At 36.2% G+C, this 26,989-nt stretch overlaps 1 protein-coding gene across 1 annotated transcript; it reads left to right on the top strand.

Annotated features, from left to right (window-relative positions):
• The first annotated feature begins 1,944 nt into the window (after positions 1-1,944).
• Positions 1,945-21,735, top strand: LOC149001857 (protein transport protein SEC31 homolog B-like). Its single transcript, XM_089138912.1, is given in 23 exon segments — positions 1,945-2,605; positions 3,395-3,449; positions 3,571-3,693; positions 3,999-4,095; positions 4,226-4,262; positions 4,365-4,470; positions 4,565-4,622; positions 5,288-5,385; positions 5,509-5,628; positions 5,891-5,933; positions 7,847-7,968; positions 8,041-8,168; positions 8,283-8,841; positions 10,048-10,110; positions 10,112-10,141; positions 10,646-10,831; positions 10,943-11,153; positions 18,068-18,186; positions 18,317-18,493; positions 19,163-19,288; positions 19,430-19,712; positions 20,826-21,064; positions 21,188-21,735. Coding segments are annotated over 23 exon segments (3,396 nt in total). The 5' UTR covers positions 1,945-2,285; the 3' UTR covers positions 21,284-21,735.
• The last annotated feature ends 5,254 nt before the right edge of the window (positions 21,736-26,989 follow it).

The following is a 26,989-nucleotide window of genomic DNA, read 5'->3' as shown; positions in this document are numbered from 1 at the left end:
TAACAGAAAAAAAATCAACCCGTTTTGTGACCCATCTAAATATGGATGCCAATATACCTTTCCGTTTTAGTTGCAATATTTTCCCTGGAGATGTTTGCAAATTGCTATAAATATGGGGAAGCTGAAACAACTAACTAGCTGTTGGTGAAGATTATTCAAGGTCATACACTTGCTTGCCCTTGACAATGAAGCCTATTGTGCAAGACATCATCACTATTGCAACTAAATTTGAAGGCTTCAAGATAGCATATATTCCTAGCAAAAGTTAATGTATTAGCAGATGTCAAAGCAAGGAAGGCATTATTAGGTTTGGGACTAAATGTTTGGCCATTTTTCGATTTGTGGTTATTAGAGCTCTTTACTCAACCACCCTCAGACTCAATTTGGATAAATGACCATATTACTAAAAGAAAATGTCGATATTTAGTGCTTCCTTGGCATGTAGGAACTTCCTCTAGGCTTAAAGTATTTCATCAGTAAATTAGTATTGGGGCCAATTCTCATCTTACCAAAAGATGAAATAATTGTGAATCCATCACAAAGACTTAGGAAATAAATAATCTAACAATTTCAGCACATTGCTTTCTTTTTTCTCATGTAAATACAACCCTTACCATTTGCTCAATCAATTTGCAATGGAGTATGATGGATTAGATTGAACCTTAGCTAATAAAAGGCTTTCAATGAAGAAGGCTGAGTGAAGGGACAATGTAAAAGAATATGCCAGCATAGGAGAAGAGAGAAAGACAAAGGTATCTAGGCTTTGGGATAAGATACCTTCCATGTTCAAAAACAACATTTTCTATGGGAAAGAAATTGTTGCCTGGACTTTGAAGTCTACATGTATGTTTGTCAATAGGAGCATTTAGTTCATTTATGTTATTTGCATTGGCCATAAGGGTTTCCTTTTTAGTTTTTTTATTTTATGTTTTAATTTTTTTGGGGGTGAATGTCTAAAAAATTCTAACTAAGAAAATTACGTAATTATCTACTTTTTGTTTCATTTTACAAAATTAGCTATCCAATATTTCAGCTGACAAAATTTATGATTTATAATATACAAAATTAGATAAAATAGTGTCTCCCTTCATTTTTTGGACAATTTTACTCTAATCCTATCCGAAAAAACCACACTACCTCTCCCTTTTTGTGTGTTCATTCTTTCCCTTGCCACCTTGCACTTAGTTGAAGAATCCTATTAATATTCGCACAAAATATCTTTGTTTTGTGGGAGTTCTAATTGACTTGACACACCCAAGAGACACAGACCCAATATTTTTTTTCAAAGTAAAATCAATTTTTTTCAAAGTAAAATCAATTTCATCCGAGTAGAAATTCAATATATGATTCAATCAATCTTTAGAACTCTTGGGTTAAAAACACCCCCAAATTGGAATTAAAATTGAGATCCAAAAAATTAGTGAATTAAAATAAATTAAAATCAGCAAATAATAAAAAATAGTGTAAACTGTATATATTAATCCAACCTTCTTGCTTGATAAGAATTGTCAGATGTGAATCATGTGATATCTAGAGTTAAACTTGTGGGTGATTTCAAAGGGTTAAAGACTAATGCCTCATAATATGAGATTAAGAGTTTGAATCTCCCTATACTTTGAGCTGAAGTTTCGTCAGATATATTAATTAATGTATAAAGCTACCCACAAGGATGAAGAGGGAGGTAATAGCAAACTAACCTGAACGAGCCTTAGACCCAAAATGAAAAAGTATAAATACCCCCCGGAAAACAAAGTCCCTATTTTGTATACTTTTGTATACTCAGACTTGAATTTGTATGATTTTGTAAAGTGAAATATAAGTTGATTAGTTTTGTAATTAGAAAAATAAAAGTAGACAATTACGTAGTTTTTGCTGTAATTTCCAAGTCTGAGATCGTGTACACGCGTATGGCGTATAATCTGTAGAAATGAAATGTTAAACAAGACATGAACGCAGACACACTCCCAGTCACTCCGATTAACCAAACAGTCTTCCCAAAACACCCTCTTCTCTCCCAAACATAACATTTCGAAAGGAAGAAGAGAAACCAAGAGAGAGAAAAGGTGAAACCATGAAGGTTTAGCATGGTTGTTTCAATTGCTGTTATCATGAATTTCTGATTCTTCTTCAATCATCTTTAGATTCATTGGAAAACGAATCACCACAGAAGAAACCCTAGCTTCTGCCCATCGATTGAAGGTATTTGGATCTGCAGATCTGTGCCGAATTGGCTTCGCGAAGGAGGTGCGGATCTTTGAATCTTATTGACCTTAATCTCTCAAGCCATGGCGTGCATAAAGGGCGTCAACAGATCGGCGACCCTCGCCTTCTCCCGAGATTCATCTTACCTTGCGGCTGGTACCATGGCCGGTGCTGTAGATCTGTCATTTAGTTCGTCTGCTAATCTTGAAATCTTTAAGCTTGATTTCCAGTCTGAAGATCGGGAGCTACCTGTTGTGGCTGAATGCCCCAGTAGTGAACGATTCCATCGGCTTTCATGGGGTAAAACTGGATCAGATACTGAAGAATTGTCCCTTGGTTTGATTGCTGGAGGCCTTGCGGATGGTAGTATTAGCATTTGGAATCCAAAGGCTCTAATTACCAGGTACTTAGTAGTTATACTCATTGATTGAACTCATTATATGACATTGCATCCTTATTCCACCACTTGGATCTTATCTGGCAATTGATAATTCACTGAGTCCTTTGATTTTCCTGATTGTAGACTGCACTAAAACGCGGATAACCTTCCACTTGTGATATTTTAGGATTATATTTGTTGATCAAATTTATTACTATTCTTTTCAACGAGATAATGGTTTATAGGCATCTAATTTTTCGTGGTTATTATTATTTTTTTCATTTGGATTTCGCCTTTTTCCAACAGTCATCTTTCTTATCTCGCTTTGCATGGAAATCTTATGATGCCTATCTTTCAGTTTACTTTCGGGGTTCTCTGGTTTATTTTTATCAATGTTATCCTTTTCTGTGATTTTTTAGTTGCGACCAAATGCAGTGAAAAAAAAACTATTGTGTGTTCCACCTTCAGAGGTGTACTTTGAAAGGAAATATTGGTTAAATGAAGCTGCAATTCGAAAATTAATGAGGAACTGTCGTGTTTGGCAGGATGTTGAATCTAGTATTGGTAAATGCCATATGAAAAAAATTTACCTGGTTTTTTGTAATTGGGCAGGGAGGTTGTTTGTAATTTATTGGGCTCTGCCAAAATAGGTTGATCCAATTTGGATGTACCAACAGTTCATCACTGGATTGAAGTTACAAGTTTGTCTTGGTTAAGAAGTTATTTATTTGTCTCCCATCTGCATTAGTGACAACAGCCAAAGTAGATTAAGACTTTAGTTAGACTTTTAATAAATTTACAAATTACCTGCAGCTCAGAGGAAATCGAAGGTGCCCTCATTGGACGGCTTTCTCAGCATACAGGGCCTGTGAGTTTCTTCATATATTTATTCTCTGTCTACTGGTTACATAGCTTTTTATCTGTTCAATAATTGGTGCTTTATTTGATCTAGCATGGTTATTTGGTCATGAAGTTTTGCCTGAATGCAGGTTCGTGGTCTGGAGTTTGGCTGTATCTCAACAAATCTTTTAGCTTCTGGGGCTGATGAAGGTGAAATTTGCATCTGGGATCTAGCTAACCCAGCAGAGCCCATCCATTTCCCACCTCTCAAGGTACATATGTATTATATTTTCCTTGACATGCTTAAAAACCAGCATAAGTTCGTCTGGTATGATAATCCATATTTGACAGTAGACATCCATAATGTCTACTGTAGCACTAAATATTTGATTTATATGATTATGATCTTGTATGATCAGAAAAGAAAGGAAAAGTTGTGATGCTAACATGGTTTAACTTACTGCGGGTATTTTGGATTAATTTCAACTGTCAATCTTTTTACACCCTTGCTACATGTGAGCATATTTCTGCAAGCTGTGTGGCATATAAGAAACTCATCTTGTGCAAATTTTGCCAGAGTGTTGGATCAGGTGCGCAAGGTGAAATTTCTTACTTGTCATGGAATCACAAGGTTCAGCCTATATTGGCGTCCACTTCATACAATGGAACAACAGGTGAGTGAAGGATATAATCCTGTTGTCACTTATGTGTTTCAAATTAAAAGGAAATAAACTGCTTCTATTCCCTGGGGGGGGGGGTATGCTGATCCACCAATGTTGCATAACCTGTGTATTTCTGTTGTAGTGGTTTGGGATTTAAGACGGCAGAAATCAGTGATAAAGTAAGATGCTTACCCTTGATACTGTAGTGTTGTATGCACATTTGCATCCTGGATCCATGTATGTAATTTGACATCTGGATGTATGTTTTTGTTCCCTTGCAGTTTGTCAGATTCGAATAGAAGGCGTGCTTCTGTGTTGCAGTGGAATCCTGATTTTGCAACCCAGCTCATTGTTGCATCTGATGACGATGCTTCTCCTTCTTTAAGAGTACAATGCTTTTTTCGTATATTGGTTTTGTTTTAAATGTGTTTCAACTTTCTGTTACCCAGTTGGTTTTTATAATCTCTGATGCTTATGGCAGCTTTGGGACATGCGGAATGCAATGTCACCTTTGAAAGAGTTTGTGGGTCACACTCGAGGTTGGATATATTCTGGAACAGTGCTTGTTTGTTTCCCCTGATAAATTAATAATTCTACCTCTCCTGATGTTATTTTGTTTACTTCGACTTTGAAGGTTATTTACAATTTAGAGTCTGGAATTTTTTTTTTCTTGGTAAAAGAGTTAACTGTGATCCAATAACTGTCCTGCCGAGATTTCTCTGTGCCATATATTTTTTTCAATGTTAATTCTATTTTCAAGATGCCTCTTGATGTATTTTGAACAAGTAAGTTTGCCACTTCCCCCCGCCCCCCTTTACTTAAGTAATTGTTGATCAACTTTTCAGTAAGATTTTTTTGGACCTACTCACTACGTGCTCTTTTCATTTCATTATTTTAAGTCGCATTCTCTTCATATTCATTTTTCTAAACTATTTTATGATTCTACTGCAGAAGATTGTCACTGCAGTTCCCCCCTCTTAAAATAAAGTCAAATCATTCACTTCCTAGCCATGATTTTCTTGTTTTATTTGATTTGCTACTCTTTCTACATGTTTTCTTGAACACATTATTACTGTACATTCCCTTGTTACTGTGGAACTTTCCTCGGCACTTTGTTTAGATGTTAACTGAAGCCATCATTTTTTTAAATTTTTTTTTCTACATACTTCTTATTTAATATTTGCTTGCCTGAATTTTTCCATAGGTGTAATCGCGATGTCCTGGTGTCCTAGTGACAGTGCTTACTTACTCACTTGTGCCAAAGATAATCGAACTATTTGTTGGGACACATCTACGGGAGAGGTAGGAAATGGTTTTCTGTTGAGTTTTTTACCTCAGTATAATACTCTCTGCCATTTATATGTGTCACAAAAATTCTTTTGCCTACTAACATCGTGTTGCTGCTTCTCATTTTAAATGGTTCAGATTGTCTCTGAGTTGCCTGCTGGCACCAACTGGAATTTTGATGTCCACTGGTACCCAAAGATACCAGGAGTTATATCAGCTTCATCATTTGATGGAAAAATTGGCATCTACAATATTGAGGTTGGTGGAAAATGTCTGATCATTGATACATATTTACTTATATTTCCTCAATTCTTGGGAACTCCCTAAAGTCAAACAAGACCTTGTATTGATGTGATAATTTGAGTCTGCGTTTTTATTCCTTCTTGTTTCATAAGTGAGGATCATAACAGTATCGTTCTTTTTAATATAATGTATTCTATATTGAAGAATTTCTTTTTTATGCCTCTTAGAATGATCTCAGTCTTGATAACATTCCTTGGCTTCTATTCTTGTTCTGCAGGCTTGCAGCAAGTATGCTGCTGGAGAGAGTGCATTTGGCACGGGTATGTATCCTGAGATGGATCTTAGATATTTAGTTTTTCTCCCCCCTCATTGGACATTATTGTGATTAAAATATTGCCTATTCTATGTTGATATTCTCTGTAGCTGTATCTGTTGATCTGCTAGCATACAAAATTTCAATTTGTAATGAAAATATTTTATTTTTAAAGGGAAAGATGAAGTATGTAGGATTATGCAATGGAGAAACAAATAAGAACAGAGCACCATTTGCAAATGACATCTTAAATCGTCTTATGCATGACATCCTGCAGACACCATTCTTATTGACAGAACAGTTATGGCATAACACCTTGTTATTTCAACAAATAGTTCAAGTAGTTCAGTTAAAGCTAGATTATTGATTTCTGAAGATACCTGCTGTGGGTTGCTTTGGGGAAAATGGAAATTAAATGGAGGTTAGGATTTAGTTTGAGTGTCAAGCCCCATCTGAAACACAGAGGCCCCTTTTTGGACTTCATAAATGAGAAGTCTATTATAGTGTATAGAACTTAAGAGAGGCACTAAAGATTCTGGCTTTAGCTGTCAAATGAAGGAGCTTTGATGCTAATCAGGATGTTCTTAATCTACTTCGGCTCCAATTCATGCTTAATTGGCCCCTTCAGCTAGTTCCTTCCCCCTCCCCTGAAAATTCTAAATCCTATTAAAGGTTCTGTATCTAAAACTATTCCTTGGTTAGAAGTTTAGTCTACAGAGTAGTTCAATTTTGAGCCTACTTTCTATACTATAGAAAAAGAGTATCATAAATTTTAACATCACTGTATAATCTCTTTCTGGTTTTCCAGTTTAATATATTTCTTTTTCCATAAAAAATAAAAAGAACTCAAGGGAGGCACAGGCATCCTTATCAAGGGTTAGGAATCTCACTAGTGCACTTCAGGATTTGACTTTGGAGGAAACAAAATTGGCTTCTCTTGATTTCAATTAGAAACGGAACTATATACACAAATTCCGGCTCTGCTCCACTGTTAGCTGGCATAATAGCGAGGGATTTGCTTATCTCATTCATCATGAGAATAAGATATTCCCCTAGGTGTTATGAAGATTTTGCTCTGGTGTACATTGTTGAAGAGAAAATATTTTACACATGGTAACTGAAAAGGGAAGCAAATTGATGGGTCAATCCCAATTTCCAACTCAGTTACCCTAATGTTGCAGGATCTTGTAGGGGTACAAAAGATGGCCATGAAGTGTGGAGATTATTCTCAGTTTTTAAATATGTTTGTGTATGACTATGTTATACTGGGGATATGATTTCATTTCAAATCTTGAACTGGACCTCTACTAGAAAGATATTAAGCTGACTTTCCTATGGAGCATAGGTGCCACATCTGAAGTTCCATCTACAGCATATTCGAGTGTTATTTAATGCCCCTCTAGGTTTGATGAGCATAAGCATAAGGTTATAATGCAGATACATACCATGAATCCATCATAATGGTTCTAAATGAAGTTTAATGCTATAATATGTCATGCTTTCTGTTGCTTTGTTGTGATGTATGGTCTCTGTGGTATTTAAAATTTTCTAGTTGTAAACAGTATCTTCTTGATTTAGGTCTATGGGATGAGTTTTGGATGAACCATTACATACATTTTTATCTCAATGTGTTTTACCCATGATATCTTTGTCTTTTCACCTTCAATTTTAAAATATGGATTCATAAAAGGCGGTTGGTAAACTAGGTATCTGTTTTTTATTTTTGCTGCAATCACCTGGCGCCCATCATGGTGTCCACAAAACAATGCCTTTGCTTTGGATGTTATTCTTTGAACATATTTTCACATGCTTATCCTTTTATTCATTTTCTGGTGTGACCCTTTTTTGGGCAACACCAATTGATCCTTTAATATATCTTATTATATTGTTTTTTTTTTTTTTTTATATCTTCAACTGCAGTGCCCTTGAGAGCTCCAAAGTGGTTGAAACGTCCGGTAGGAACTTCTTTTGGTTTTGGTGGCAAGCTTGTTTCATTCAACCCTAGTTCATCTGTTGCTGGTACTTCAGCTGGAAGTTCACAGGTAGCTTCTTTATAGTGCAGCCCTGCTACTTTAATGCTTTCATTAGGTACTGATTTCTCTTTCTTTCTCCAGGTTTATGTGCATAACTTGGTTACTGAACTTAGTTTGGTGAACCGCTCAACTGAATTTGAAACTGCTGTTCAAAATGGGGAAAAATCTTCCTTACGGCTTTTATGTGAAAAAAAGTCTGAAGAGTCCAAGTAGGTTTTCTGTAAAAGGGACTTCTATTGATGTAGCATTTTGTCTACATTTGAAAATGAAATTTGTTTGTCTTATTGGTTCATTATCTTTGTTGTCCTGTTTGCTGTGAAAAGATCTGGGGATGATAGAGAAACATGGGGCTTCTTGAAGGTTATGTTTGAAGATGAAGGGACTGCAAGGACAAAGCTACTCACTCACCTAGGATTCAGTGTACACACTGAGGAAAATGATACTACACAGAAAGAGCCTTCCCAGGAAATAAGTGGCCTCAGTCTTAATGAGGGAGAAAATAAACCAGGGTTGGCTGGAGATAAAGACCTGGTTTTATCACCCACTGATTATGGGGAGGATTTCTTTAACAATCTTCAAAGCCCTAAAGCAGATCCATCTCTATCAGCTTCAGCTACTAACTTTGAAGGTGATGCTGGTGCTGTGGCCAATGGTGAGCAACTGCAACAAGAAATGGATGGAGCTGGACGAGGTGCTGATTCTTCATTGGAGGATAGTATTCAACGTGCTTTGGTTGTTGGAGACTATAAGGAAGCTGTCGCACTCTGCATATCTGCAAATAAAATGGCTGATGCTCTTGTTATTGCTCAAGTGGGTGGTGCTGCATTGTGGGAGAGTACACGTGATCAATACCTGAAAAGGAGTTGCTCATCTTACTTGAAGGTAGGTCGAATTTAATATTCTCGGCCATAGTTGAAGGCTTGAAGCATTGTCATAGGAATGCCTTGTCAATTGATTTAATTGACTGCAGCTAGTAACAGATTGGCTGGTGTATGCCCTACTGTCAATCAGTCTCATAGTTGTCAAGGCATTACCTAGGCATCCAGCTGCCTTGGACACTTTCCATCTAGGCCTACCCCAACACCTACACATCTCAACAACTATGATCAATCTTCACGTGTTTAACTAATTGCTAGTCACTGATATATTTTTTCTGATTTCATCATACTAGAATAATTGTGCTATTCAATTCTTGGTCTATTTGGGGTTTTGAATGAGCTTGAAAGCATGTGTCACATTGCTTTTACTGTTCTAATAGACTGAAACTTAGGTGTCACCTTTATTACTTTGTTTTAGCATCTCATCACCTAAATAATTAAAATAACATTAAAATGAAGTTGGATAAACATCCTTCCTGTGTCTTATGTTTTTTGCCATGATATAAACAGCAAGTCAAGGGGTGTAGACTATCCAAAATACAATTGTTATTGTTTCTTATATTTGAAGATGGATATAATATCTCCAGTGTGCTAATGGTAATCAATTCATATTGATTTTGGTTTTCCTAAATGCTTGGACAACTTGGAAGACCCAAACTTGCCTAGGTAGTTAGCTTCCTTCATGTAAATAGGACCAGAAAGGGTGACTGGAAACCAGGTTTTCTTTATTGTTTTCCTTGCTTGTAATAGTTCTTGTATTCGTAGATGATCATTCCTGTTGATAATTAGAAGGTTCTTAACCAATTGGTATCAGAGCACATCTGATCCAGGGGATGGTCAGGAGCAGATGGTTATGGTAGCCCCCTTCTCTTTCCTCCATGTAGTCCCACTTCCAGGGCCTTCAATCTCCAAAACAGTCTTCATGTTTACAGGAACCAGAATACAAGTAGATATAGAATTTTTTTGTTGTTGTTGTTGGGGGGGGGGGGGGGTTTGCAGGGTTGGGGAAGGGGAGAGCAGCAAAATGCCTAACTAAATTCCTCTCAGGTCTTGAGATTGTATTCTTTTCCCTATTTTGTCCATGATGTCCTTATTCTAACACTAAACACCACTACTGGGACATGTAGAGTGAATATAGATTTGTCATGGTTTCTCTTATATTTTATCTCGTTTTTCTGTGTTGTGATGAGGAGCTTCTATCCTTCTCCAGGTTGTGTCTGCACTGGTGAGTAATGATTTGATGAGCCTTGTGAACACCAGGCCTTTGGCTGCAGTGGAAAGAAACACTTGCTCTTCTTTGCACTGTAAGTAATTTATTTATTATTATTATTATTATTCTTTCTTGACTATGATCTATATATTTAGTTCTGAATGACCTTTTGGTTAGTGGTCTTGTCATTTTTCTATGCAATGCATGCATTTATGATTTTATACATTTGATTGCCCTGGTATCTGGTGTTATTGTGGACCATCTGAAACTGTGACCACTTTTTCTGCACTTTGTTGCCTTGTTGTCTTGTCCCTTTTGAACCAATGATGAAATGTGGTAAAGAGACCTGATGTGACATGGTAATATTGAATTGGTTACAGCTTTTTGTTGGTAAATTTAAACTAATTCAAGTTTGATTTGCCTTCCAAAAGTGACATTACTTTGCTGCTAAGCCATACTAGGAAAGGACTCACTAGTGTAGCTAGTTTATTCATTTAGGATTTCCCCCCTAATGAGCATATATTCCTGGTACTAGTTTACAATTTTGTTTCAATTGGTTCCTATGATATCTTATCCTATTTGCTATAATCTTTTACAGTTTGCCCAGAGGGACGAATGGACTCTGCTCTGTGACAGTCTTGCTTCAAGACTTATGCTTGCAGGAAACACATTAGCTGCAACTCTGTGCTACATCTGTGCTGGAAATATTGACAAGACAGTGGAAATTTGGTCACAGAATTTGAAGGCTGAGCATGAAGGGAGACCGTATGTTGACCTTCTTCAGGTTTATGTTCTCCTGAGGAATTCATATAAGAACATTTTATTTAAAAAAAATAAAATAAATAAAGACAGAAAACCAACTTTAAGATTGACAGCTTCTATTTTTTGTGGATAGGATTTAATGGAGAAGACTATTATCCTTGCTTTGGCTACTGGACAAAAGAAATTTAGTGCAACACTGTCTAAGCTTGTGGAGAACTACGCTGAACTACTGGCAAGTCAAGGGCTTCTATCAACAGCAATGGAATATTTAAAACTTTTGGGATCTGAAGATTTATCTCATGAGCTTGCTATCCTGCGAGATCGTATCTCTCTCTCTGCGGAAGGTGAAGTATTCTTTTGATGATCTAGTCTGCTCATCTTTATGGAAATTTCTACTCATGGATTTTGGTATTAAGAAGCATCTGGTAGAATAAATTCTCTATCATGCGATAAATTTCTATTTGAGATTCCCTCTCCTCTCATTGAAAACATTTTTGGGGGGGGCCCCCGTGCCGGAGCTCCCACATGGGGGCCGGGGAAGGGACCAGGCGCCCCCCACTTTTTTGAGGGGCGCTGAAACATTTTTCTACCTGTTAAATGCGTTGAAGTTAGTAGCTTGTTTGGCAGTAATTGAATCGAAGTGTAGGATGTCTAAAGAAAGTAGTGATACATGTTTGTTGTCCTGAGAGCTTAGATTTCACTGTTTCTGTTGAACATGGCCATGCCACCTCCAACAACTTTCTTTTAGCTTATCATATATTCAGATGGTGCCAAATCTGAAGTATTATGGTTCTTCTTACTTAATTCTTTCTAGAGTTGCTACAAATCCTCATCAACAGCTTCACATTCTCTGGACTTAGTTTATGTATATTATGTTTGTTAACTGCCCAACATTCTGCACTGTGCATTGTAGCTGATCTTAAGACTGACCTATACAACTTTCGAGTTTCTTTTTTCTTACTGTATATATATTTTTTAATTTTTTAATTTCACTGAATTGAAACTGTTTGTAGATTCTTCTTTCTGGAACCAAAACAGTAAAAGCTGAAGTTGCCAATTCTTTAAGACCATAAATCTTGAGGTTTATGATCCTAGTCTCTTAAATTGTTAAATGCCCTTCCAATTCCAAACTGTTAAATGCCCTTCCAAGTCCCTCGCAACTAGTCTTCCCAAAAAAATAAAAAGAAATATTTAAGAACAAAATCTTCCAACTGTGAAAGCACCATAGTGTTGTATGCACGTGCAGTGGGAGGTTTCACCTACTAATGATACGCTCAACAATATGATTAGAGTTTACAAATTACAAGTGGACTTATTCTTGGAGGAAATCCGCGAATGCTGATATGATATATTTAGTTTGAGGTGTATTTCATTATATTCGAATGTATACAATTGGGAAAAGCTTACTGATTTTTGGTGCATACATTGCAAAAAAGTTTCTTAAATTTCTGAACAGTGGTCGCTGGTGTGGTTATTGTTTGTACACTTGAAAAGAGAGAAACATTTTTCACCATGAGTCCTTTGTTTGTTACTGGATGACCTGATCAGTAATGATGTGTTACCTGATGGTAATCATGTAAAGATTGTAAGATTATATTATGGTTGAGCATTTTTATGCAACACAAATTTTAATGTCATTTGATATGTGTTTTAAAATGCTGATCTGTGGGAGGTGAATGAGTATTTGTCCTAGGGTAACATGGTTGAAGTTAAAGGAGATTCATTAATAAATTAGTATCACACAGAAGGAGGGATTTAGATAAAGAGCATCTCAGTGCGCAGGCTCCTCCTGCTACTGCAGGATTTGGGAGGGGCAAATGTAAACAGCCTTTGCTGCATTGGCGAGTTGGTTTCCAAATATTGAACCTTCATCCAACAGGTTGTAATAGTACAAGTTAACCATTTTCACCCGGGCTCACCTATTAAAGGTGTCTACAATTATCCCAATATAATGTGGAACATTGTGACTGTTTATTATCAGATACAAAGATGTTCTAGGTGAGTCTGAAGGAATACAATAGTCTGTGGGAGTTGGTGATAAGAGGAAGTTCAAACTACAATTAAGGCTTAGATTAAGAATCCAGTTTTAAAACTTGGCGAAAGACAAAAATGAGGATTCCAAAATGTTTAAATGTATAAATTCAATAGAAATGAACCTGAACAGGATGGTAGGAAAAGCACGGGTTACAAAATAGAGGATCTTTATTATAATTTAAGAAGAGGAAAGGGTTCAGGGTATCTATAGACTGGTCCAACTGAGGAAAGGCTAAACAACTCAACCACTTTAGATGTATTAAACATAAGGATGGTAATATTTTAATCATGGTTGCCATGGCTTCGAGGGGATCCAAGGCGTTTCAGGGAAGTTGAAGCTTTAGGCAGTAAGGCACTTGGCAGTGTCAAGGAGAGTATGACAATTTTAAGTGCATGTCGCTTCCCCCTTCTTTTTTGATAAATATTAATGCCCCATAATTGGGGGCTTGGCCGTTTTGTCATTTTATTTTTGAACTATTTTTATTGGATTCAAATAGGGGATATTTTCTTATCTATGAATGATGAATCAATATATTAAGTGAATGAAATATCAAATATAAAAATAGTTCCTTACGTGCTATTTAGCATAAGTAAATACCAGATTTTGGTCCAATACTAATTAAACTAATACAAAGCGTTCTACAGTAAAGCCGCAACCACCTAGGCTCTTATAAATCAGTTGGACGCCTAAGCGGTGCCTTGGCGACACCTTGACAACTGTGATATTAATAAAGGATGAGACAATTAAAGACATCTATTTGATGTAGAACCTGGATAGGCTGAAAGCAGCCATGGGATGACCTAGCTAGGATCAATTGGAAATTTGGAACCAGCATCTAAGGCCAGTTTAAACCAGCCAGCTGGTCCAACTAGAAGGTTCCCTTGCTCCACGAATTTTAATGGTCAAAATGGACTGCTGCATTAGGACAAAACATTAAGGAAGGAGACCAAAATGCTGTTCACATTACTGTCCATGTGTTTAATATCACAGCGCCCCATATTTGGCTTAGTGGATCTGTGGATGTAGTCCTACAAGATCTGTAGAGCCCAACATCTGATTACATGAAAGTTTATTTTGAAAAGACTTAAGAGGGTTAGTTTGGTTTCTATTTTAGTTATTCATGCATCTTGCTGAATCATGAAACTTAGTAGTTTCTATTTCTAGTTTGTTCCTATCTTCTTTAAGATTGTCATTGGTTACAATAGTTTCTATTTTCATTTTAAAAAGGTTTTATTTGTTGTAAAGCTTTGGCCAAGCTATAAATAGGCCCTTTCATTGCAATAGAAGATTAGACTCTTAGAAAATTGATTGACGTTGCAGTTCATGCTGCCATTGCTTAAGGACTAATCCATGTTCAACAGTTGAGATAGCTCAGGTTGGCTAATATGGTATACTACACCTGGCTGGTCATCAGAGGACTATGAATCCTCATCATCCCATTCATCATATTCATCATCAGGGAGATTTACCATAAAGAGGGTTGCCTCATCTTCACTGTCGTTGAGGCTATACAGAGATTTGACATCGGCATCCATGTCTTCCAAAAAACTAGATTCAAGAAGGAAGTGATGAGCCATCTGGACTAGAAAAATCAGATCATGGGCAATTTTTTGCAAAGTGCTAACCATCTTCCCATTCCCTTCCCCCCTCCCTTTTCTGTTGTCTGATCCTCTGCTCCCCCCATCTTATCGCTGCTGCTATTTTTCGTCTGCAACAGTTCAACTGAAGACTGTAATCCATCATCTGTTGATTCCAGAGTTTGCTAATGCTGTTACCAATAATTAAAGGTCTTGCTGCTGCACCTTGTGAGGATCATAAAAACCCTTGGTCAGAATTGATTGACATTTGGACGGTTTTCTAATGCTGGTTGCACCTTCATCCAACCCTAGTTCCAGCCTTTACGATTGGGTGGGTTGCTTTACAATGGTAATCCTAGATTGAGTCTTATTTTTTGGCCGTCTAGAATTAAACCTGGGTTTTTTTATACTGGAGTTCGGGAGCTTGACCTCATATTTGGGACTGTTACCTGGGGGTTATAGTTTTATATTACTATTTCTACAATTTTACAGTTTCTAAATGAAAATAATACAAGTAATAGTCTTTACGAAACTTTTACTAATTATCAGGATCCGCAGAGTATATATATACACCCTGTGTGTTTGTATTCTATTTCGTCTACACCCCTTGTGTTTCAGATTATGTATCAACCACACCCCTACTATTAGAATAATGGGGTTATGTGATGACTCGGCATTTACTTTTTCAAAATTCCTATGTTGCCCTCTTTTACCTTCAAAACCACATTTCTCGCCCTCTTGTTTGTCTCTAGAATTTGTGATGTAGCCTCAATAGGATGAGGGCCAATATCCATGATCTAATAAGGAATCGGCAGACAAATGAGGGATTCTAAACCTGTGGTTGGGGTTTTCTAGGGTTTAGGGTTGAAAAGGTAGGTCTACATGGTTAAGCCAAAAGGGTATTAGGGTTTGGGTGCTTGAATTTTATCTGGTCCTTGGTTATTTCAGATTCAGATTCAGATTCAAGTTCCTAGGGTTAGGGTTTTGGGAAAATTAGGGTTCCAATTTCTAGGGTTTCTGGGGAATTATTAGGGCTGCTACTTGGAGTCGAGTTTTGGGGGTGGTGAGGGGATGATGATCCTACAAGGGTGTGGGATTTGGTGGGGAAAATTGGGAGATACAGATTTTAGGGTTTTAAGGGAAGAAGAAGATGTGCCAGAGGAAAGAGGGGGAAATAGTAGGGTGGGATTGGATAGAACTTGGGGTAACGGTTAGGAATGAGTGCTTGCTGATGTCTGAGGGTTGGGAATGAACATGATCTGAAGGAAAACAGTCTACATTGCTACCACAAGTATTTTTCCAAAACAAAAGCCCTAGAAAAGCCTCAAAGGAACCACTCTTTCTTTTGTAACTCTTCTGCCATATTTTAATTCATCAAAATTGATTTAGTTACAAGCATAGGCCATGTATTTATAGCCTTTATTAGACAACTCATAATAGTACTCAACTCTGAAAATAGAAACAAAAGGGGACTTCTATTTAAAGTAGGACTTCAGCTTAACTACTCCAAGGCTGACTCAGATAACAAAATAAAAGTAGAACTAGATTCCTAATAAAATTCTAAATTTCACTAGACCCAGAAAGACTTGATTAAGACTGCCCTAAAATTACCAAATCAATCCTCTGTTAGGTCGAACTTCCTGTGCTGCTGATTGGTTCCACAGGGTGCTGGGCAGCCACCCTAGAACTACTTTCAGCCCTTGGGGCCTCTCTTGGGATGATCCGGGGGGGGGGGGTCCTACATCAGTTTGTACTCCTAGTCCTCATTTCTAATATTTACACCAGAATTTGACAGTTCACAGACGGAAAATGAAGATTCTGGTGGTTTTTTATTCCTTGCCTAGCCGAAATATCTGCATCTCCCTGGCCATCATGTCTCATGAACTTTGCTTTCATGATCTGTGGAATTCCCAAGCAAGAAGCCATTTTCATTGGCAGGGTCTTTAAGTTTTTCCATGCTTATTGGTCTGTTTTGAAGCAATACCTATCGTAATCAAAGTGGAAGGTATTGATTTTTTGCCTAAGTTTTCAGAATCTTGTAGATTAATCTGTTTAAGACTTCTGTTCCCCCCCCCCCCCCCACTTCTTTGTCCGTGAAGAAGTCTGACCTTTTGTAGTCCGGGGGGATAAAAAAATATGAGGAGAGGGCCGATGATTGCTATATCAATGAGTTTTTGAGACATTATGTTGTTTATGCCTTTGTTCTAGCTGAAGATTGTAGATACCTAGGAATTTAATTAAGCTCCTAAAGAGATAATAAGAAAGTTTCAGAGAAAAATGTTTTTCAGTAAATACATGGAACGTATGATGACCTTATAACTAGCATAAGAACTGAGGGGACAGGGTCACTAATTCCTGGTAATAGTGGGATTACACCAAGGTTAAGGTCCAAGGCACATTTGTTTGTAGAAATCATGGACGAGTTGACTAGAGCCATTCAATTTCAGATCCTTGGTGTATGTTTCTTATGGATGATATATATATATTTTTGGGATCAAATGAATATGGGGATGAATGCAAAGTCAGATTTGTGGAGATCAATCTTGTAATCAACAGGTTTTATAATAAGTAGAACAAAAATAGGATACAAGATGTGGAACTGTAGTAATAGTGATGCAGGGTTGGTTGAGTGGTAAGATCCATACTTTTCAGTGGAGAGGTCGTGGGTTCAACCCTTGCAGATGGCATTTCATTTCAGTACTAAAAAAACACAAAAAATAAAAAAAAATCAGTGGCACTGATAGTGGGGTGGTGAAAAGGGATGATAGAAGTGGTAACTTCAGATACCTAGGTTTAACCATGAGCAAAGGAAAAAAAAATGAGGCTATTGTACATAGAATTAGAATAGAGTTGATGGCTTGGAGGGGTGCATCAAGAGTCTTGTGCTATTGACGTAACCTTTTTAAAACTCAAACTGGAACTTTTGTATAACAGTTATACAAGCAGCATTGACACATGGGACTCAATGTTGGGCAGTGAAAAATGCACCTAAACCAACTTATTTTGGCTGAAATGAGAATGTTGTGGGGGATGCGTGGTGAAGTTAGAAAAGGTATAGTAAGGAATGAACAAATTAGAGAAAACTTGAGCATTGCCCCAGTTCATGATGAGCTGTGGAAACTTGTTTGAGGTCGCATAAACAATTTCCATGGGGCCTTTGAATGCTTGACTTCAAGGAAATGATTTATTTCAACTTTAAGGAGCTTGAAGATCTAAAGGTAGGATTAAAATAACCATTGGAAAAGTGGTAAGAAAGACATGTATAGCTAGCTTAGGACTGGAATCTTGTATGGCTTTTGAATAAAAGCTGATTAGAGAAAAAGCAGCTGTGGAGACAACTGCATTTAGTTTGGATAATGTTGAGTTGGCTCTTTTGTTTCCAACTGTATAGTGCATGGGTTGCTAGCTGAAGTTGTATATTATTGTTCCATATATGCATTGATGTACCATGGCTCTTCAATATTAGCTAAGTTTTCATTGCTTAGAGTTGGTGGTCATATGGACCTGACCATTGTCAATCCACCCGAGAAATATTTTAATCCTGATTTTTTAGTGTTAGAATAGAATGAATGGGTGCTTATTACTGTGAAATGAAGCTATATTTTCACTTACGATCTTCATTTTGATGATTTTACTATTGTTGCAGAGAGAGAAGTACCCAGGAGTCTGCCTTTTGAGAATTCTCCATTACAACCTGAATCTGTATATGCCACCACTGATCAACGTGGGTTTAGTGGAGGTGATGGATCTCAACATTATTACCAGGTACCCTCCCCCCCTCAATCATGCTTTTAATGTTCAAACTCTTTTTTGGAAAAAAAAAAAGTTTTAGTGTAGGATGCAGTTCTCTGGTTCAAGTGGCCTGGTGTGTAAGACTTCCTTTTGTTCTTCACAGGAAAAACTACAGCCACAGCCACAGCTACAGCAAGGTGTTCCTGGTAGTCCATATGGTGAAAACTATCAACAGCCTTTTAATACTTCATATGGTGGAGGATATGCGACTCCTGCACCTTATCAACCTTCACAATCCCCCCAGATATTTCTCCCATCACAAGTGCCTCAGCCTCCACAGGTATTTCTCATTTTTTGGATTATAATCCAGCCAAATGAGAGTGTGCTACATCTTAATTTTAGTTGCTAGTGAGCCCATGCTACTCAATTATTGAAATTCATGTTCAGTAACGAGGTATCTTTGCCTCGTTGTATATATTTTGCATTTGTTCTTTTGGTTGTCTTGAGGCAACACAAGTTACAATTGAGAACACTATGAGCCCATGAGATGCAATAGATTCTAGCAAACTAAACTAATATTAGAGTTGGTCTGGGAGTTGCTCCCATAAGTGATAAGCTTGGAGAAAGTCGTTTGAGGTGGCATGACCATGTTCAACAAAGACCTATAAATGCCCCTAAACGGAGAAGTGATATAATCCAGATTGAAGGAACTAGAAGACCTAGGGGCAAACTTAAGATAACCTTAAGAGAAGTGGTGAGAAATGATATGCACAGCTTAGGCCTTGTATCTAGCATAGCCTCAAACAAAACTGATTTGAAAGACAAGAATCCATGTAGCCGTCCTCATTTAGTTGAGACAAGGCTTATGGTTGTTGTTGTATACTATGAGCCACAGAATCTAGAAAAGTTACTGAGCTTCTATTACTTTTGAGAATACTATCACTGGTGATATTCTGTTCTCTACTTGGATTTCATTTTTAATTGCTGACATTTTCTTGTTTTCTTTCAGGCAACCTTTGCCCCACCTCCTGTTACCACTCAGCCTGCAGTGAGGCCTTTCATTCCTGCAACTCCTCCTGTGCTGAGAAATGTGGAGCAATATCAACAACCTACATTGGGTTCTCAGCTTTATCCTGTGTGTATTCTTATGTTCACTTTTTTTTTGAGTTTTGGGTGAAATTCTTGTGTTAACTATTGCATATTTTACTTGGTATTATCTACTCAAGATAAAAGGGGGGCTGGTGCTAAAATTAGTACCTCTTTTCTTTCACTTCAGGGTGTTAACAATACCACATATCAACCCGGGGCACCTGGATCTGTTTCTGTTGGTTCAGTTCCATCTCAAGTGGGACCTGTTCCTGGCCATAACATGCCTCAAGTTATGACTCCCACTCCCCCACCAAGGGGTTTTATGCCAGTGAATAATTCAGGGTTTGCTCCAAGGTCCGGAATGGGTCCAATGCAGCCACCTAGTGCTTCTCAGCCAGCACAGATGCAGCCAGCCACTACTGCTGCACCACCTCCTACTGTGCAAACTGTTGATACTTCAAATGTACCTGGTAATCACCTAAACTTTTCTGATGTCTGTATTTGTGGCTAAATTACTGTTCTGCTTTAGTTGATTTGACAAAGTATCCTCTTATCCTTTACTTGAATGCCAAAATCTGTGTACCAACAGAAATCTGGACCAAAAAGGTTCCCCCATCTCAGTACTCAACCATTTGGGTATTGTTTATCTACTTGCACCTTGTATTTTCAGCTGTTAAACCAAAGATGTGAAAGTTGATTTTATAACCATTCTTGAGCTCTATATTGCTCTTGAAAAATGACTTTTGGTTGATTTTACTTGATGCATGGATGTTGACGTCGTGAATATTAAGTGTGATTTAAGCTTCCATTTTGCAGATGTTTAGCACTGTGGATTTAGACATAGTGATAACTACATGTAGTATAGTGATGACTACATATTTTATATAGATATTAGATATACGTGAGTAAAATAGGATTTTATAGTGCCAGTAAATTTATGTGCCCCTATGTATTAGTGTGAGTACTAGCGCTGCAACAGTGATGCAGGTCAGGCACCAAATTGGCTAACTTCCCTTTGAAATCAGATTAGGGTTGATAGATATGGGTGTTGGGCCTTTATTCAGCAGTTTTATTTAGTCATGAGTCTACTCTATGGGCCATAAGTTCAGTGTTTTGGCCAAGTACGAAATTAGGGTTTATTTTAGTTTAATTGGTTTAATTATGTAAATTCTTCTCAACTTTGGTTATAAGAGCAGACTGGTCTTTTTCTAATGCATTGTTTTTAGTTTTTTAGAGTCTATGTCAGTCTAGGATATGAGGAGCAGCATCCTAGTCAATATGCTGTTGATATATTTCTTATTTATTTTGTTTCCTGTTGGGTAAGAAACAAAGTGGGTCCCCCTTTTTCAGATGCTATGTCTCCACATTCCATACTTTCCCAGTTTCACTGTTGAAACCACATGTAGAAGTGGAATGTTTGGAAACATAGTCTTTTCTGGTTCTTGTTAATATAGAAATGGAAATCCTTCAGTATTTGTTGCATGCCTAAGTAAACTTTTTGGCAGAAGGGCTTCCTTTTCTTTGCCGATAATCATTGTTCTGCGAGTCGTAACTTGCATTTACTTGGGTATTGATTGATACAGCCCAGCAGAGACCGGTTATCACAACATTGACACGGCTTTTCAATGAGACATCCGAGGCGCTTGGTGGTTCCCGGGCAAATCCTGCTAAAAGGCGTGAAATAGAGGACAATTCAAAGAAAATTGGTGCTTTGTTTGCAAAACTTAATAGTGGAGATATCTCTAAAAATGCCAGTGACAAGCTTATCCAGCTTTGCCAGGCTCTGGATGCCGGTGACTTTGGTTCTGCATTGCAAATCCAAGTAAGGAACCTTGCATTAGCATAAACAATTGACTACTTAAAAGGAAAGGGATGAAGAGTGGGTTTTTGACTATTTATTGAAGGTGGGTTCTTTTATTCTTACATCTGTTTTGTCTGGAAACAGGTGCTTCTTACAACCAGCGAGTGGGATGAATGCAACTTCTGGCTTGCAACTCTAAAGCGAATGATCAAGACACGGCAGAATGTGAGGTCAAGTTAGAAGGTAGAAACTGCAGAAAGCTATGGTTCCCTGTTCTACAATTTTTTCAGTCCAGAAGTAGAGTTTTGCAGCACTGGTCTTATTCATGTACACATGATTCAGACTTTCTAAATAGCAATTGCAGGTTTTTTTTTTTGTTTTTTTGTTTTTTTGGGGTTTTCTTATCTAATTCTGTTTTCTTCTAGAGTACAGTTTCCTGGGCCATAAAACTCTGTTGTTGCTCTTTTCTTTTTCCCCCCGAAGGAAGATACAAGAAGATCTTTTTGGCTTCCCTGGGGCATTAGGGAAACTAGTTTGCTGCCTGTCGCATAATAGTTCATTTTAGCGTCCAGAGTATTATCTTTTTTCAACTTCAATTTTTTGGGTGTTCAATATAATATATGTTCTTTTATTCCTTCTCCCAGTTCTTTGATATTTATTTTATTACTTTAACGCAAAAATGAATCTTAGTGTTCATTATTAAATTACCATGGATTCGCCTTACTTTTGAGGGGGAGAAGAACGGAACTACATTCACATCCACAAACCTTTAAGACACTGTTTATTATAGGGTATTTTTGAAAATAAACAGTGATTTAACTGTTCTTAGAGATAAATTTGACAATATAACCAATGAAAATCTAATTTTGGAGTATTTGTGCTTTTCAAACATAAAGTAGGGTGTTAGTGTTTTAAGGCTTCTATTTTGGGGTGCCAGTGTAATTTATTTTATAAATTAATTATTTTTGTTTATACAAGAATCATTAATGAATGTGTAAAATTATTATTAAGCAGGGTTAAAAAGATAAATCTACACAAATCTACACAGCTTCACTAAAGTGAAGCAGTCCGATTTCACCATTATGTAGTTCCAAGTCCATTTGAAGTGTTTCCAATATACTTCAATTCATGGCTATTGTTCATTTCAGATAAATCAAACACAGGTTTCTTTCTTATTATTTTCAAATCACTCTAATACCTGTTTTTTCCACCTTTCATTTAAATTAATCTTTAACTATGGTGGTGTTGGAGGTTCCCAGGAAACAGGCAGATCCATAAATAAAATTTGGTCATCTTCTCCCTGATGTTGTCTTTGTCTGCATAAACTCTGAGAATGTTGCTATAGGTTGTTCAAGAACCCCTTTTGGGGATAAAACCTTATGCCAACCACAATGACGAAGTTGAATAAGAAGCAATACATTTCAACTGAAAAAGAAGTCTCTTCATCAAAGGCGCATCTAAGTATTATTTAACAGAGTGTATTTGTCAAACCATACTAATTTAGCAAAGAGACAATGCAAAATAATGTGATCGGGTGTCTCTTTATCAACTCCATGTGTAGGACAGCAACCATCTGAAGACAGACCTTTATATCAGAACTAATCTAAACTATTAAAAGTGAACCAAAATCAAAACTAAAGCCCACATCATAATATTATTATAGAAGCATGAACCCAAGAGAAGTGGGTACATTTCTATTTCCTCAAAAATCCTTATTCATTTGATTTACATATAATAATAAATAGAACTTAAAACTCTAACTTTATTTAACAACATAATATTAATTGTACTTCTATTTTTAATTTTTAATAATACATAATTACTTAATAAATATTTTATTTCTTATGTGTTATTAAATTTTTTCTTCCATTTCTTCTCATTTTATTTAATTCAACTATTTAATTGTTTTCTCCCCTTTTCTCAATGGAGGAAATAAGATAAGTTACTTTTACACTACTATGGAAGAGAAAAAATTATCTAATTCTTAACCAAAATTAGAATGTTAGTAAATATTAAAAAGTCATGTTTTAGATTAATCTAATACCATAATAACTTCAATACAACTTTACTGCATAGTCGCATAATAACTTCAATACAACTTGAAATATATGAAATTTTGAGATTGAAGGATTTGAATAATCATTCTTTTTTTTTTTTTTGGTGAATAATCATTTACTCATTAAAAATAAACTTTCTAATTTAATTCATATGGTTATGAAATTAAGAATAAAAATTTACCAAAGATTTTCTTCTAAAGTGACTATTCCCCGCTGTTTCAGCCCCCTTTTCAACTCACCTCAACGTTTTCTTCTTATGGGGGGGGGGGGTTTTTAGTGGGGTTTTTTTTTTTTTTTTGTGTTTTTTTTTTTTTTTTTGTTGGGGTTTCCCCCCCCCGGGGGGGGGGGGGGGTTTGGTGGTTTTTTTTTTTTAAACCCCTCCCTAAGTTAAAATATTTCAATTGCCTCCAGTATATCAAACTTATTCTTCAAAAAAAGATAAATAAAAAACCATTGTGTTAAAATATAATTAAATATATAGAATAACCAGAGAGAATAGCCATCAACATTTTGATTATGTATACAAATTTTTTATGATTATTTATTATCCTCAATCATGCATAATGTATTTCTAGATTGAAAAGGAAAAACTTTCATAACACCCCAAGACAATTGGCAAAAAGCATAGTAACCTAAAAAATATATCAAATTGGATAGACACCCTAACATGTCTCTTACTTTCACAATGGTATACGTTGTTTGCAAATTTTGTTATGTCATGATTAGATAATTTCATAATTCCTATTATATTTTTATTTTCCTTTGACTTTACAATGTTGCCACTAAAAAATAGAATCCTAAATTTCATCTTATTTCTTCCTCCATGAATTCCTTATTCTTCATCAATTTGCCATTTTATATTTAAGGTATAAAGTAGTACAAATAAGAGTATATTCTTCATTTCTTGTAACTAATTAAAGTTTCTAAAAGAAAATGGGGGTGATTGCCAATTTGGCGTAGTTTTGGGGTATTTATGTGTTTCACAAATTATTTTGGGGGTGTTCTTAAAATTTCTTAACAAAAAATCATACATAATGTATGAACAAAATAGTTCTAGATCACTAGAGAAAGAAAAAAATAAAAACAAAAATGAGGTACTCTTAAATAAATGCCTCACGTGATTAACATTTTTAATGAACATCATAATTTTAACATTTCTAAGCTGGCCCAACCTAATTTTGAAAAATTTTACCAAATGTCCAAAGTCTATAGAAAGAGTATTATAAGATGTATTAGTAATTTTGTGCATAAATTTGAAGACTAATTAATTACAATGTCTTTTTTTTAAGATTAATTAACATGTCACATATATGTGAGATATATTGCTCTCTTTCTTTGTTTGATATTTTTCCAATACCTCATATATAGCTACTTGCGCATATGCATGTGGAATTTTATTGCTACATAGTAAGTTAAAACTAGTACCCTTCACTAAAAACTAAAAATTAAAAATAAAAAAAGAAAAAAATTCTGAAATCAACCCAAAATCAAATTGATGATAATATAATATATTATTTAACTAGCCATACCAAATTTATTTCTTGTGATATAAACATTATATCACTAGTAGTAGCTAAGCCATTTTCATAATTAATTATCCATAAATATGTCTCAAACATAAATATTAACTATGCCTAAAAGAACCCAACTCATCCAATCTTTTTATTAGTCATGCTTTCAACTCTTGTAATACAAACAATAAAATAAAAAAAATAAAACAAAAAAAATAACAAAAAAAATCAGGTGTAACTTACATAGAGCTAACAACCATTATAATATTTCCTCTTTCAGTGGGCATGGGTCGACGGGAGAAATCTCAATGTGGATTCATTATGTGCAAGGTTTGGTACACTAGAGCTCAATTTTAGTGCTGCGAACAGTTGAGATCAAAATTTCAGTTTTGCTGCAGGTGTCGTGCATAATTGGCACCCAAGCAATTTTAAGTACATTAGGGACTCCATTCCATGCATTACTTGAATGCGATTATGCATGTTCTATTTTGAAGCATAGTTTTCATGCCGGGTTGACGATACATATCAGTTATTCATTGCTACCAATTTCACATCTACTACTATATCAGTTTCCATTATCAATGATACTTAGTTCAATTCCATGTATTAAAACCATGACTTCATTTGAGTTACCCTTATGGAGCTATGTATAGAGCCACAATTGATGTCCTTTACAAATAGTCAATCCCACCCTGGCCTTAAACCTAATATTGTCATTTCACCCTTCCTTTACAAATTATTCCCTTTCTTTACAGAGCATAATCACACAAATACACAAGTGTTTGCAACATCCACGTTGAGTGCGACTCTGGATCACCTCTCCATCAGAGGAGATCAATGTGCTCTCCTGATACTTTCACATTACACAATAGTGGTAGGACCTAGTAGTAAATATTGAGCAAAAAAAAAAAAAAAAAAAAAGAAGTGAAATTTTAGTGGGCCCAACTTAAGTCCTACCGCTATTGTATGGTTTAAAAGCGTTAGGGAAACACATTGTTCTCCCTTGACCAAGAGCTGATTTGGGTTGATTGAGCACGCGATCCCCCTAGCCCACATGGTTGCTTTGCATGCATGGCCTTGCGATGGAGCCTTAACATATATATTTTATTGGTATTCAGAGGTTGGTTCCACCATTAGAAGTACTAGGAACCACATTATTCTTTCATGAAGAAGATGTAATTGGACTTGTGAGAGGAAAAGAGGGGGTGAGAAAATCCATATGCTCTCCACCACCGCAAGTGGTTACCCTGAAATTGCATGGGTGCTGTGCAATTAATGCACAACACTTGTAGCTAACGGTTGAGATCGATATCTCCACTAAGATTGAGATTTCAATATGAAAAAATATGAAATTTATTGAACGATTCAGATTTAGTTAACAGATCTGATGATAGAAATTCAGAGTCGTTTAGTTAACATATTCACACATACGTTCAGCTACCCCTTCCCTTTTTATTTTTTATTTTTCTCTTATTTCATTTGCTTACTATCATTTTTTATTTTAAATAGGCATAATAGAGAATGAGAATTAATACAAAAAAGAGACTAAATTACCATAGATACTTTTGTGGGGGAGAAGAACAATAACTAACTTTTTTTTTTTTTTTTTGGAGAAACTGCGGTTTGTAGACTGTAGATCAGCTTATAGACACATGAAAATACATCTCAGAGGGGGTAGTTTTATCTATTAAGGGGTTAACTATTTTATATCTAAGGCAGGTTTTTGCCCGTGGCTGTAACTTCTTGCTTCTATGTCAACCATACTTAACCAAATGAAATTTCAACCCCTGAAAAGATGTTAATAAAAGTTTTTAGTAATAACTGTTTGAGATTGTGGTTCCATTTATTAGTATTGTATTTTTAGGTATTGGGTTACCTTATACATTGAAATTAATAACACTTTATTGATAGAAGTCTCTCACAAATAATTTTCATTTGGTCCATAAGATGTTTACTATTATTCAGTTTTTCAAATTTATTTGAACTGTTTTCCATAGACCTCCATACATGGCTATAGTTTTCCCTTTCAAACTACTGCTACAGTTCACCTTCACAGATAAATTAGCTTTATTAACATAACACTAGGCTTTGACCTACCTCAAGTGGTAAGGTATTTGCAATATCACCTTTGACGAATAGCTATCCCTTTAATCTCCATGGTGGTGTTGGAGCGTTCTCCACTATCGACCGAATCCGATCCGATTACCACAGCCATAATTCCTCAAAATTCCTCCGCGGCTCCTCTCCTTGATGTTTCCTTGCTTCGCGTGTTGGGGCCGCCCTTAACAAATATAACTCCTCTCCCTGAGGATGTTGCTATAGTTCGATCAAAAACCTCTGTTGGGGATAAAACCTTATACCAAACACAATGACGAAGT

The sequence above is a fragment of the Hakea prostrata genome, chromosome 10, assembly GCF_041222555.1.
Source record: "Hakea prostrata isolate BN-2017 chromosome 10, UWA_Hpros_2, whole genome shotgun sequence".
Lineage (NCBI taxonomy): Eukaryota > Viridiplantae > Streptophyta > Magnoliopsida > Proteales > Proteaceae > Hakea > Hakea prostrata.
This window is presented reverse-complemented; position numbering and strand designations above follow the sequence as displayed.